Source organism: Rattus norvegicus, chromosome 16 (assembly GCF_036323735.1).
Source record: "Rattus norvegicus strain BN/NHsdMcwi chromosome 16, GRCr8, whole genome shotgun sequence".
Classification (NCBI taxonomy): Eukaryota; Metazoa; Chordata; class Mammalia; order Rodentia; family Muridae; genus Rattus; species Rattus norvegicus.
The window spans coordinates 8,853,805-8,868,342 of NC_086034.1; the positions used below are offsets into that span (position 1 = coordinate 8,853,805).

The 14,538-nt window shown below is 47.3% G+C and overlaps 1 protein-coding gene across 4 annotated transcripts in view; it reads left to right on the forward strand.

The window, feature by feature from the left end:
* Frmpd2 (FERM and PDZ domain containing 2) overlaps positions 1–14,538 on the forward strand; it is a 119,670-nt gene that overhangs the window by 89,916 nt on the left and 15,216 nt on the right. For all 4 annotated transcript variants that reach the window (XM_039094910.2, XM_039094911.2, XM_039094912.2 and 1 more), the window contains 5 exons: positions 1,387–1,480; positions 2,439–2,524; positions 4,187–4,334; positions 6,294–6,508; positions 8,993–9,091. In XM_039094910.2, the coding sequence (XP_038950838.1) occupies positions 1,387–1,480; positions 2,439–2,524; positions 4,187–4,334; positions 6,294–6,508; positions 8,993–9,091 (642 nt within the window). The remainder of the gene's footprint in view (positions 1–1,386; positions 1,481–2,438; positions 2,525–4,186; positions 4,335–6,293; positions 6,509–8,992; positions 9,092–14,538) is intronic.

Here is a 14,538-nt window from a genome sequence, read left to right on the forward strand (position 1 = left end):
CAAAGACCACTAAAGAGAGTGAAATGAATTTAAATCTGCTTCTCTGAGAAGGCAGAACTGCATTGTTCACGTGAAAGTTCAGTTCACTTTTCTAAGCCAACTGAGACTGGATAGGTAGAGGGCGAAAAGCCTGAGGTCTAGCAAGGAAGGCTAGGTAGGGTGTGAGGTCACAGCCGCAGCCAGACTGTGGGTGGATCAGAGGCCCTTTCCTGGTTGTTGGCCATCTAAAGGTTTGTGTTAGCATTGCTAGAGATGTAGTTTCTGAGGAGTCTTGAATCTGTTGCCTAGACTTGCATTAGCCCATAGTGCCACTCATTAATTAGCTTTCCACCTCTATAACAAGCACCAGAAATATAAACAAATTACGAAGTGAGGCGGTTTTATTATGGCCTGCAGTTTTAGAGGTATCAATTCATGAATGGCAGGCTCCACCACTTTGGGACTGCGGTAGCTTATCATGGTAGAAGGATGGTGTAGATAAAGCCACTCCCTCGTGACCAGGAAGTAAAGGAAAGAGGAAGAATGGGGTCTCATAATGCTCTTCAAGTGCTCACTGGTGATGTAAAGATTTCCCATGATGCTCCACCTCTTACAGGCTCTACTGCCTTCTAATAGCACCAGGCCAGGAGCTAAGATTTAGCAGTAGGCCTTTGAGGGATGGTCAAGATCCAGACTGAAGCAGAGCCATTCAGTCGACTGGGTTGGCTGTCCATTTTCAATTCTATATGATCATCCACGTGTGGAGGAAAGTAGAGAGAGGTTTATGAGCATACATTCCTTGTTACTGTGCTATTAGCAGTGAGGTAGAGGGAAGTAGAGGCAGGGAAGGAGTAAGAGAATGAACGAGAATGAAAAATAACATTGATAAAATACCTGCCCGTGTGTACGTCTAGCTAAGTAAAGCAAAATTTTAACTTGCAGGTTCATGCTCCATTGTCAAGTTAATAAAAGCAGAGCCAGCCATGGTGCACGTGCCCGTCACCCTATAGGAGAGGACCTGGGGCTATATAGAAAGACCCCCGTCTCCAAAACAAAGTTTCAAGATAATTAGTTGTTTAAACTTATTTTTATTCCTGATTTTGTATCCACAAACAAACATGCAAACATACCAGGTGTGCTAAACAGAAGAACACAAGTCCTGAGTCCTCAGGGCTGGCTACAGAGCACCTGCCCTGTGCCACCTGGAGCTTGATTTTGTCACTCAGCCTGTGTTGTTATGGTCTGTGTAAGCTTGATCTTCTCACTCCCTGGGGAAGAGTTTGGGCAAATGCTAAAGGCTCTTGGAGTGGGATAGACCACAGTTGGAAGAGATGGGTTGCCCTGTGAGGGAGGTGGGAGGCACCCAAGAGGGGATGGATGGGTTGAGTATTGCTTTGTATTTTGTAGGGTGGCATTAATACAAGTGTACCTCATGGAGGAATCTATGTGAAATCTATCATTCCTGGAGGCCCAGCTGCCAAGGAAGGACAGATCCTGCAAGGTGAGGGACACTTCATGCTGGACGTTGTATTTTCTGTGGTTTGGGACTCTGGTTGAGAGGATCAGCTCAGGCCTTGCTCATCTCAGCCCTAGAAACTTCTGTCTCCAGGGTTGGTTTCTTTGCCTGAGAAAAGGGGTATTTCACCTGCCTCACCCTCCTGATAGATGGCACTGGTCTAACTAACGCTCATAACAAAACCAGGTAAAAGTTTTATGAGAAGCTGCTTGGAGAGAGTATCCCTTAGGACGATGGGGCTGTTGTTGGTGACCCACTTTAGCATGGGGGACAACATGAGCTGTGAGCTTTTCATGTACCCTTCCCTAGGAAACAGCACTGGCATGGGTGACTCCATTTTGTCTGGGGGACATTGTGAGCTTTCTGTCTACTCTCCCCTAGGAGACAGACTTTGTTGACCCCAGTTTGACCCAGGGACACCATGAGCTTTCTCTCTACCCTGGCTCATTTCTCATTGTTCTGAAGGAAATCGGTGACTTTTATTTTCCTCCAAAAGTGCCCTAATTAAACCAAAAGATATTATTTATTTCCTCTTGAATTCCAGGATTTCCAACACCAACTATTGTCTTCCTGACCTTTTTTATTCTTTCTTTCTTTTTTCAAATAGGAAACATCCTAGAGATACAAATTCTATCCCTGAGCAAGTTGAAAATGTTTTTTTTTTCATAGTTTCACAGGAAAACAGGAAGAAAGAAAAAGGCATTGAGGCCTGGCCTGGCCACACTGTGAGCCAATAATAGACAAGCTTTCATGTCCTTGCTCTGTCGTGCGCCCCAGGAACAGGCACAGGGCGATCAGAGGGGCAGCTAATACTGAGGCTCACGTAGGCTCTTGCTGAGCCCAGGGGCACCTGGCAGCTCTGCTTCCTGACCTCCAGGCAGGAGTCTTACAGGAGTTCTAGCGTCCCTGGGGGACAGGGAACATGGCTGTATTCCTTTCCCAGGTGACCGACTACTGCAGGTGGATGGAGTGAGTCTGTGTGGCCTTACTCACAAGCAGGCAGTGCAGTGTCTCAAGGGTCCTGGGCAGGTGAGTACACTGTTACTAGGGACCTTCGCTTACATCCAGGGCTTTCTAACACAACCTCGGAAGTTATAGTTACCTCCAGGTAGGAGTGAGGTAGCCAAGAAACAGAGTGGGATTTTTTAGTCTACCCCCCCCCCCCGCCCCTTTTCACTCTTCATTTTAACAACGCTGCTTTTCTGTGAGAATGTGAAACTCAGGAGGTAGCAGACAGATGTTTCTAAAGTTGAAAACCTCACACCCTTTAAATAGCTCTGGAAAGCGTACAGTCGTTTGCTCTGACTTAGGCCTCAGACAGCAGAACAGAACTGAGGGAGAACAGAGGCTTCTGCAGGCTGGCACTGGCTGTACTCCTACCTCTGCCAGCCCCTTGAACAGGGCATACACCTGCACTCTGGCCCCGTCCCTTTCACACTTTGCCCACGGTGGCCCCGTGTTACTGTCTGTCACTCCAAGCTTACACCACCCATCGGGACCTGAGCTGGTTTGTTCTGGGTTTCTGTACACCAAGAGCTAGAGGTGTCCGTTGCACTCCCAATCTATGTGATGCCCACAGGGCTCTGTCCTCTGCCTCACACAGGAGCTCTTTATTTGTTCCAGGATCCTGAGCCTCATATTTCCACACTTTCTCTTAGTGATGGAAGAGTTAACAGGGAGAGGAAAGATTCCAAGGGTCTTCTTTTACCCAACTGTCAGGTCCAGGTGAAGTCTCTCCTCATTTCCCGAGAAGGACGCATGATTAATCAGCACTGTCTGTTTATTGCACACATGGTTAGAGAAAATGCATCTGGATACTGTCACAGTGGCAAGTAGGAGTCACCAGTGTGGGGTCACGGGCCTCGTGCTAGATGACAACTGCAGCAGGAAGATGGAGTCAGGGTCAAAGTCCCCAAACGGAAGCTTGGCGTTTCTAATAAGATCCATGCTGAGGCCCAGTCACTGCCTTCTGAACCATTTTGGACAGTGAGAGCAGGTGCTGTGAGGAAGGATAAGAAATCAAACCAGAGAAAAAAATGGAGGAGGGTTGATCAGCCTGGGCCTGAGATGCCATTCCATGCTTTGAGGGTTCAGGCGATTGGAGATACTGGGGGCTTTTAGCCGGTCATCGTGAGTTCAACGTTGTGTCTTAGAGCAGTCTGTTAGTAGCTAAATTGGAAGTGAACCAAAGAAATGGAAATGGGTCAGCAAGCCAGGTGAGAGCTTACTGTCCTGCCCCTTGCAGTGGAGATAGGGTGGAGAAGCTCTGAAAGAATTAGCTGTTGCTGGAGAATTCACAAGCTTTAAACCAAATGATCATGGATGCAGAATGGGGAAGAGATGGATGACCCCAAGTTTTGTCCCTGAGAGGCTAATAGGGGGATGACCTCATGTTCTTGAGGAGCGTATACAAGAGGAAGGGTATTTTAAGCAGAATGAGGGGGGGAGGATCGAGGGATGGAGGGAGGGGGAAGGCAAGCTTGCTACTGAGTGTGCTGACACAAGAACACACATTACCTTCAACGACACTGTTTACAATTGCATCTGCCGATCTGCGTCCCAGAAAGAGCTAGACTGGAGATTTGGATTTGAGAATGAAATGAAGCAACTCATTGGAGGCACCAGAAACTGAAGAAGCACCTGCCGTTGCCATGCGAAGTGTAAACTGAGTTTGTCCCCTCATCCTTCTAGGTGGCACAGCTGGTCTTAGAGAGAAGAGGCCCCAGGGCTGCACCACAGTGTCCTTCTGCTGATGACAGGATGGGAGAGGTGCACATGGCTGTTTCCCTGGTAACGGCCAAGCCTGGAAGACCTGCGAGCCGTGTCTCAGTGACAGACGGTAAGAGGAGAGAGTGGAGTGTTACCGTTGTCATATCGTCCGATACTGCTTTGGAATTGTCACGTCAAAGGGGAAAGGCAGGGAGGCTTCCTCTGGCTAAAACAATATGCTGGCAGTGTGAGTTGTGATCTTCATCAAAAATGACTACCACCAAGAGTTCTGCTCCCATGCCTTGTGCAGTTTCCCGATCACCTGCCCGAATATTAATGTTTGCACATAAACGTTTAGGGATGAAGTTGGCATGAAGGGTCAGGAATTTTCAGATACAATTGATTGCACGTTCCAGCCAGGCACATGTAACAAAGCCGTCCTAGGACTGATTAGGCAAACAGGGAGACAAGGCCACCAGGAACCTAGCCTTATTAGTAGCATCTTTTAAAAGGGCAAAGCAGCAATGACTAGCCTAGAGGGACATATTGCATCTCTTTTTTTTTTTTTTTTTTTTCGGAGCTGGGGACCGAACCCAGGGCCTTGCGCTTCCTAGGTAAGTGCTCTACCACTGAGCTAAATCCCCAGCCCCCATATTGCATCTCTTAATGGGTTGTACATCTATGTCGTTTTGTTTCCTGCTATGAAAGGCCTGTTTCCATGGAGCATCATGGGTTGGCGCTTAGCCACATCCCACCCTCCCCTTAGGGAGTTTTATGGCTCTGTTACAGGAGGGATGCATGGTGGTGCCATCATCCTTAAATCAGTTCTGCCTGTTTCCCCCTTACCTCTTCCGTGCACTCGAATGGTGCATTTGAACAATGAGCCCAACACTGAGCAGCAGAGGCCGGGGTTGGCAATGGCAGACGGGATATGCCTGTGCCATGGACCTCATCCTTGGCTTCAGCTGTTTTAATTCTTGTTCCAGTGAAAAGTCACAAGCCAAGGCTCTGCCACTTTGCTCACTGGCTACCTTCTAAGTTAGAAGATAAACCAGGAGAAGACCAGAGGCTCCTTTTGGTTACCCTTTGGCTACCAGACTCTAGATGCCCAAGGCTGTGTCCATCTCTGGAATCCGGAAGTGACTGGTTTATGGTCCGTGTACATGGCTAAGCAAAAAGGCAGTTAGAGCATTCTCCGGAGTACAGTGTCGCTGTCCCCATGATCCATTTAGTAAAATTTCGTGCTGCAAGTAATAAAACACCATTGAGATCCTACATCGGAATCTGGATGTGACAAGTTTTACTTGGTGCTGGAAGCAGATGGTGTGTGTCTAAAGCCCCATCCTTACTTACAAATTTAGTTGTTTATATTTAAACATGTAGTATGTCAGTTGTCACGTGCGCCTGGCTGTCGAACACTTGAAATGTGGCAATCCAAATGGGTAGAATGCACAGGAGTGCAAAGAGATACTCAGTAAGAAGAACGAAGACAGGCTCGATCATCTTTTCTGTTGATTCCACATCGATGTGGTAGTAATGTAGACATCCCAACAGTCTAACATAGCATACTGAGGGTGTGAAAGTCACACTCTTCAAAAAAAGACCGTGCTTTGAGCTGGAGTCTCTCATTGAGATCCTGGGAAGTGGTGGTGGGATGTGGCTTAGTAACACAGTTGCCAGGGGAAACTGCAGTGGGCTGTGTTGCTAAGCTAGGATGTTGGGAAGGTTAGGTCCATTCAATGCATTCTCAACACAGCCTTTCCACCTTGCATAGGATTCTCCAGGATGTTATCCCCCTGTAAACCGAGGAACATCTGTATTGACTAAAATATGGTACATAATTTAACCTTACCTGTTTCCTTTCATTTTTAAAGCACATAGGTACTTGAAAGATTTGAAAGGAACTTTATGGTTTCTGTTTACAACTTAGATTCTATCTGTGGGCAGCGCTGACCTGTAATGTGTGTGCACTGGACTCCATCATCAAAGATAGCACATGAAATATTCATCTCCACGATGACTCACAGGTCGGGGCTGGCCAGTTGCAACACACTGAAGGGTCTGTCTCCATGAACGCTCATGTTAACAGGTCCTAAGTTCGAAGTCAAACTGAAGAAGAATAGCAGTGGTTTGGGATTCAGCTTCGTGCAGATGGAGAGAGGAAACCACATCCACGTGAAGAGTGACCTTGTAAGGATTAAGAGGCTCTTTCCTGGACAGCCAGCTGAAGAACACGGAGCCATTGCAGCTGGTGACATTATCTTGGCAGTGAATGGAAAACCCATCGAAGGCCTTGCTTTCCAGGTGCTCAGAGCTGGGGGCATGGGGGGCGGGGAGTACAACTTGGAATGCCTGCAGAGACAAGCCTTGTCTCTTTGAAGGCTAGGTCCACAGAGAATATTCTGGAATTTACAACTGCATCTGGGCTTGGAGCCTATAGAAGGCAATCGACAGGGTGTACTCATATTTATTTTCTATCTGACCTTGAGTCGGTATGGCTTTTCAGCACGCCCCTCGGTGAGCTGAACAAGAAACTTTACTTGTATGCTGGCTAATGGTTTCTTTGAGTACATTCTGGGAGGTGATATGAAGTTTGAGGGGCTGAAAAGGGCCCCTTCCAATCTCCTTGAGATTTGTCTGCTGAATTTATAGCTTTGCATGCAGAGGTATCAGACAGAGACTGTCTTGCCTGTGGTCAAAAAGATGCAGGGCCAGAGAGGCGGCTCAGTCGGTAAGATCATGCTCTGTTTTGCAGAGGGCCTGAATTTGGTTCTTAGCACCTGTGTCCAGTAGCTCACAGCTTCCCGTAACTCCAGCTCCAGGGCATCTGATCCGTCTTTTGACCTCTACTGGCACCTGTACTCACATGTACATATTCACACAGAGACACAGGCATACACAGAATTAATAATAAAAGAAATATGAGAGTGAGGATGGGAGAGAGAGACAGAGAGACAGAGAGACCGAGAGACAGAGACAGACAGAGACAGAGACAGAGAGACTGACTTGTAGTACAAAAATCCCAAGGAAATGTCAGTTAGTTGGGGTACTGGCAGAAAATAGAGTCATTTGAAGAGACTTTAATAATGATGTGGGCATGTTATTAGGAAGTTAGAGGTGAGGATCCTGATGTGGAGTGTAGCTACCCATCTTTCCAAAGTCATAGTGGAGTGGGGAGGAAAAGCTATTCAACTCAAGGGAGAGTGGGTACAAGGATTCCCTGGCATGACCTGAGGTCTTCACTGAGGGATGGAATCATCCTGTGATGACCCGGCAGAGAAATCTGGGAGCCAACACCAACCTCCTTTTCTTCCAGTCAAGTCCATGAGGAGGCCTCATGCAGCCCAGATAGGACATGCCAAAGCAGGCTATTCCAGGGTGGGATAGGGAGGCTGTGAAGGTCCCGGAGCTGTACGGGGTTATAGAGGTTTATTAGAGCCTTGGCAGGGAGCTCCATGAGGGGATATAGACAGATGAGGAGACAGCGGGGTATCCTCAGAGGTCATGGTGCAATGGAAAAGACAGAGGCTGCAGAGGACAGAGGCTGGAAAGGAAAGAACAGGCTCTTGTGTATGTTTTCACACACCAGGAAGAGGGACCGTGTGCCTCCTGCACTGACAACATGCCAGAGAAAACGGACTTTAAGACGGGAAATTTTGTTTTGGCTCCTAGCATCAGGGGTGTCGGTCAGTGATCATTTGATTCCACTGTCTATGGGGCTGTAGTGAAGCAAACTTTATGGTGGGGAGTGTGTGGCAAAGTGAAGCTTGTCTGCTCCTGACAACTGGGATGGAGAGACACACACAGAAAGACAGACAGAGACAGAGAGACAAGGAGACAGAGAGACCCAATATCCCATTCAAGGGTACAGCCCAATAACCCAACTGCATAGGCTCCACTTCCTGTAGATCCCATCATTCCCCCAAAACTCCATGAGCTGGGGACCCTCACACTAGCCTTTGTAGGACATTCCACACATAAACTTGGAGAGTCCAATCTATAGCAGACCTGAGTAGTCGAGCGGACATTGTGGAGCAGCAGAGCCAGAGGGTCTCAAAGAGCATGATGCTGCCTCTTGTGGGACATTTGGTGAATCCTGAGACAATTGTGGTTACCACAACTGATACATTTTAGTTGTCATTTTAGACTAGAGATAGGCTGAATATCCTTCAACATACAGGTCCTAACAAAGAATTATCTAGCCCAGAAGGTGGCCGAGGCAGGAGGTTGAAAGATCCTGATGTAGATAGAAAATGGGAATACACAGTCCCCTTGTGCCCCCTGGCAGTGAGAGGGCGGTTTGTATTGTGGAGGCTCAGGTTGTGTTGCAAAGATGAAAAGGGGTGAGATCAGTCGTGAGAGGCAGTGTCACGCAAATGCAGGCTCTGCGAGCTGTGAGGTTGGGGTGCGGAGGGAGGTCACTCAGCAGGAGTGTGTTTTTGGAAGGATTGTCCCTGGACAGTGTAGAAGGAAACAGGCAGGGTCACGAGGAAAGGCAAGGAGGGTAGATGAGGTCACTGCAGTTCCACAGGGCACATCCCTAGGGCCTCAGCCTGTTCAGGAAGAGACCCCAAAGGCCTCTGTTGCATCAGGCTGTGAGATCTCAAGATGCTGCTCCTGGCTCTGGGATCCTGGGAGATTGGGTGTTACCCTTACTGCATTGCTTTCCCAAGTTCTCTGGAGCCAAACAATAGATTAAGGTGGCTTCCTGGAGCAGCAGAGACTAGCACAAGGCAGCAGCCCCCAGTGAGGTAACCCCAGATATGACTGTGACTGTTTTTCTTGTAGGAGGTGCTCCATTTATTGCGCGGGGCTCCAGAGGAAGTGACGTTGCTCCTCTGCCGTCCCCCTCCAGGGATACTGCCTGAGATGGAGCAGGGGTGGCAGGTAAGACATGGATCCTTATTTCTCCACACTGGCCCTGCCGGTCATTCATTTTTCAGTCTGATGGCCCTGAAATGCCCATCACTACTTTTAGGGGCCATAATAATAGCCCTTGTCATGGGGACAGGAAAAAGTATGGCCCTCCAGATCTTAGTGCACCCATTTTCCTCCCTGTTCCTATTGTGATGATCATGGGACCTCCTTATAGATGTGTAGAAAATGGTTAGACTCTGGTCACACAAGGAGGCTGTGTCCTTTGTCCTCCTGAGCACATAAACAAGGCAAGGAACTTCCTATACAAGTTTCCACACTGAGGGATAATATGTATACCCATTCCACCTCCCAAAGCAGATGGGTGTGGCTGGTGCAGAGATAGGGGCCACTGGGACCCTGAAATGTGAGGGCTTTACCTGGATGCTTATATTAGTCTGGTTCTCCCAAGAAACAGAGCAAAGGAGAGAGATAATGGATAGATGGACTGATGGATGGATGGACAGATGGATGGATGAAAGGATGGGTGGATGAATAAGTAGATGGATGGATGGGTGATAGATAGATAGATAGATAGATAGATAGATAGATAGATAGATAGATAGAGATAAGTAAGTAGACAGACAGGCAGATGGGGTACTTATTGTAAGGAATTAACTTAAATAATTCTGGGGCTTGCCAGTGTAAACTCTACAAGGCCAGTCAGCTGGTTTAACCTGCCCAGGAGATCTGGGAGGAAGTTCTGCCTGTGGTCTACAGGAGAGCAGTTGGGTCAGAACAGCTGGAGAGGTGGCAGCATTTCCACACAGGTTCTGTATGGTGAGCGATGAGGTGGAGGTGGGATGGTAGCATGGTTCCTTCTTTCTGACTGAAAGCTAGTCTACTCCCCAAGACTTCTGCTGATTGGATAAGGCTCCCAACAGCCTGGAGTATACTTGCTTTGCTCAAAGGCAAACCATACCTAAAAAATACATATAGTGTTATCAATGGTGGTGTTTAACCAAATATCTGGGCACTCCTGCCTAATGAAGTTGACACATGAAATGGTCAGACACTGTTGGGGGCTCCCTGCTGGGTCTCTGGGGAATTGATTCTTTGACAGAGATTTGAGGACAGAGAGTCTATGTGCCTGGCCACCTGGAACATCACCCGTGTGGGTTAGGGAGCTGTCTTCAGCACAGAATGAGGTCAGGGTACAGCCATAACAGGGATCTCAGCTGATCCCACAAAGAGCTCTGGAGCTGAGATGGCCTCTGGAACCTGTCCCACATTAGAGTGTGCACTGACCTAAGGCACAAACCCAAATGTTGACTGAAACATCCCTTGAGATGACTGTAACTTCTGGGTGTGGGGAAGCATAGCTATGAGCCACAGAGTCTTTCCCAGAGCCCATGGAAAAGAAGCAATAGTTTCTGGTACCACAGAAAACAGAGGTGCTTTTAGGAATCCAGTAAAGAATTCTATCAGGCGGTTGTTTGTAGAGAACAAGTATGAGATCCAGGCTACAGGGGAAAAAAAAAGAAAAAAAGAAACCATAACCAAAACCAAAACCAAACAAAATCCCCCAGAAAAAAACAAAATAAGTTTGGCAGTTGCTAGTATGTAGACTTACATAAAGGTATGGAATGGTCGAGTCCACTATCTCACTTGGGAACATGAAGAGCCCAGCACTGAGAGGTCTGGTATAGAGAGCTGAGGCTGAGGAGGAGGGGCAGGGGTGGAGGTGGAACCAGGAAGCAGTGTGCGTTTTGTACACAGAGTGTGAGTGAGGGTGCCCCTAAGCAGGGTGCACCAGTTTGAATGTGGTTGCTGAAAGCTAGAGAGAGGAAAGGTCAGGGAAGCACCCTGTGGCTTTAGGAAGAGATAATCTACTAGAGACACACTTCCCTAAGAGGTCACCATGGAGCAGAGCAAAGGAGTGGATGGCTGGTGGGCTAACGGTGAATGGGGTGAGGAAGCTCACCAGCCATCCACTGACCAGGAAGACATCTGTGATGACGAAGACTCTTTGTTTTTATAAAAAGAAGATTTATTTATTTATTTCATGTGAGTACACCATCACTTCCTTCCGACACACAAGAAGAGGGCATCAGATCCTATTGCAGATGGCTGTGAGCCACTACGTGGTTGCTGGGAATTGAACTCAGGATCTTAACCGCCGAGCCATCTCTCCGGCCCAATGGAGGACTCTTAACTAATGTATTGTTCTTGCTGTCAAGTGGCGATCACAGAGACGCTTAGAACTCCATAGGTGAACATGCTGGTCTTTGACATCTCTTTTGAATAATTTTTTTTTATCAGTTTTAACATCTGCCTGGTCGAGTGGTGATCGCAGGCTGTGGAAGTGGGAGGAAGTTGTTGGGTGCTTGAGAAAGGTGGAAGATCGTCTGTGGGAAGGAGACCTGGTGCAGAGAAAGGTTCTCAGGAAGCCTTGAATGAACAGTGACATCTACTGCCACAGCCCTGGCACTGAGCAGGCCAGAGGCTTGGCAGCAGGGGGGAAGGCCACACAGTCTCACTGGGAACCCAAAGGAAGTTGTAGTAGGTGCAAGGCACAGAGGTTGAAGCTAGCGGAGGGGAGTGACAGGAGGAAGCTGGGTATCTTTTTGTAAGAGGGTAACATCGGGGTGGGGAGAGGCTGAGTCAAAGGGCAAGTGAGGACATAGGCCTTGTGGATAACAAAAGGCACTGGAGATCACAGGCGAGATGTTGTGAGGACTGATGCCTGCAGGGAATGTCTGAGGCAGAGTGAGAGCAAGGGCTCGAGGAAGACTCAGGAGCTCTCCCAGGAGTGGGAAGAGTGTAACTCTTCTGTCTCTATTTTTAAAACCGCATCCATGTTAGATTTTCATTTTTATTATGCCCTGCATAATAGACACAGTCTATCAGTAGGCAGCTGGTTTTGATTTATAATTTAAGTGCGCATCTTTGTGGGTGTCCCTTTCTCTCGGTTGGGGGGTATGCTGTCACAAAGGCTCACCCAAGGGAGGTTCCTTGGTGGCAGATGTGAAGCTTGCTTTCTCTGTTCAAGTGAGATCAGGGTTGGGACTTCAGACTTTGGATTTTTTTTTTTTTTTTTTTTGCTCTGCGAAGGAAGGGAGTTGGTTGTTGGGTAGAAATGCTGACCTAATTTTCAGGACAGTGTAAAATCCTAACTTCCATACAGTTCTAAAGATTAACACATGGGTAACCTATTCAAAGAGGGAACCAGGCCGATGTAAAAACTGATAAAAATGGTTCAAAAGAGAAGTGAAAGACCAGCATGTTCGCTTCTCGAGTTATAAAACGTCCCTACTGTTATCAGCGAGGCTGGGATCAGACAAGAATGCCCTGTTATAAAGTGTAGAGTCTTCCAGTAAGACATGATTGTCTTGCTACAAAAAAAAGTAGCCTCCCACTTTAAAAATCACAATAGGTCATTAGAAACAGAAGCTAAATGGCCACAGGGTTGCAGGCAGCAGATGGGAATTAAGCCATGAGAAGTGTTGAAGGGCTCAGGTGCATTCAGAATGAGAATGCTCTGATGACAGGCAAAGACAAACTTAAGAATTCTTATGAAAAAGAAGGATTTTTTTAAATTTGTTGTTTCTCTCTCTCTCTTTCCTTTTATTGAAAATAGATTCCGTTCTGTTCTCATACAATATACCCTGATTATGGTTTTCCCTCCCTCTACTCCTCCCAGTTCCTCCCCTCTTCCCTTCCCTCTGGACCCACTCCCATTCTGTCTCTCATTAGAAAAGAACAGGCTTCTAAGAGATAGCAATCAAACATGGGAAATAAAATATAAGCGGAAGCAGAGTTGGCAGCCCAACATGAGGAAAAGAGTTCCGAGAACGGGTACAAGAGTCAGGGACCTACTCGTTCTCACAGTCAAAAGTCACGTTGAAAACTCTAAGCTAATAGTTACAATACGTACTCAGAGGACCTGATAAAGGCCCATGTAAGCCCTGTGCTTGCTGCTCAAATGTACCTTGTTTAGTTCATTCTGAGGGCCTTGTTCTCCTGGTGTCCACATCCCCTAGCTCTTAGTCTTCTTTACTCTTCTGCAGGATTCCCTGAGCTCTGAGGAGGAGAGATTTGATAGAGACCTCCAGGGTAGACTCTCTGTCCACGTTACATCTGGCTGCGGGTTTCTGAATCTGTTCCTATTTTGTGCCAGAAGCCTTTTTGATGACGACTGGATGAGGCACTGTACAGCAGAATATCACCCAGAGTCATTTTATTTACTTATTCATTTACTTTTAGATCAGTTGTGTTTGGTTTTACCCCAGATCCTTGGGCTATCTAGTCTCTGGTTCTTGGTTACCCAAGCAGTGACATGGAGTGGGCCTTAGGTCAAATCAGACATTAGCTCGCTTCTCCCGCAGGTCCTGTGCCACCACTGTCCTAATGTATTTTGCAGGCAGGTCCTGTGCCACCACTGTCCTAATGTATTTTGCAGGCAGGTCCTGTGCCACCACTGTCCTAATGTATTTTGCAGGCAGGTCCCGTGCCACCACTGTCCGAATGTATTTTGCAGGCAAATCGTGAGTCAATGGTTTTATGACTGGGTTGGTGTCCATATTTTCCTCTTGGCAGTTTGCAGAGTACCTTCCCACGCCCAAGAGACTAGAATGTAGGGTGAGAACTCTGTGTAGGCGTGACTTTAGTTTCTCCAGTCAGTTGTGTGGTCCACTGTTGGTTTTTAGAGAGCAGCCTTTTGTCTTAGCAACAGTCTAGATCATTTAGAAATTTCTGTGAGACACTTGGCCAACATCCCAACTGAATGCACCTACTGTTGGAAGCCTTGTCTGGCTACAAGAGATGACCAGTCGAAACTCTGTATCCCCTGTTTTAAGGATTCCTCATTAGGATCCTAGATTCATTGGGATTATGGATTCCAGGAAGTTTCCGCACTTCAGGTCCCCCTCCTACCAAGTTCTCTCCTCCCATTCTAGTCTCTCTCATTGCGTTTTCTCCTTCCACCCCATCTTCCCCCCATCTGCTCCCCACGCCCTCCCATCCTCCCATAAACTCAATTCTATTTCTCTCTCCCAGGGAGATCCCTGCATCCCTCCTAGAAACTTCCTCTTCCTTAATCCCTCTGGGTTTAGGGTTTTACTTAACAGCTAATATCCGGAGGAACCACCATTGATTTCCACAGTGCTATACAAGTTTGCACTCACCAGCAATGGAGAAGTGTTCCCCTTGCTCCACGGCCTCCCTAGCATGAGCTGTCGTCTGTGTCACTGATATTAGCTATGGAAGATGGAGTTGCAGACTCATTTTGATTTGCATCTCATTGGTGGCTAAGGTTGTGGAGCATTTCTTTGAGTGTTTTCAGCCATTTGAGGCCGGTCTATTGGGAACTCTCTGTTTAGACCTGCTCTCCATTTTTCAATTGGATATTTTGGGTTTTTTTTCATATCTAGTTTCTTGAGTTCTTTATATATTTTGGATATCAGCCCTCCATCAGATGT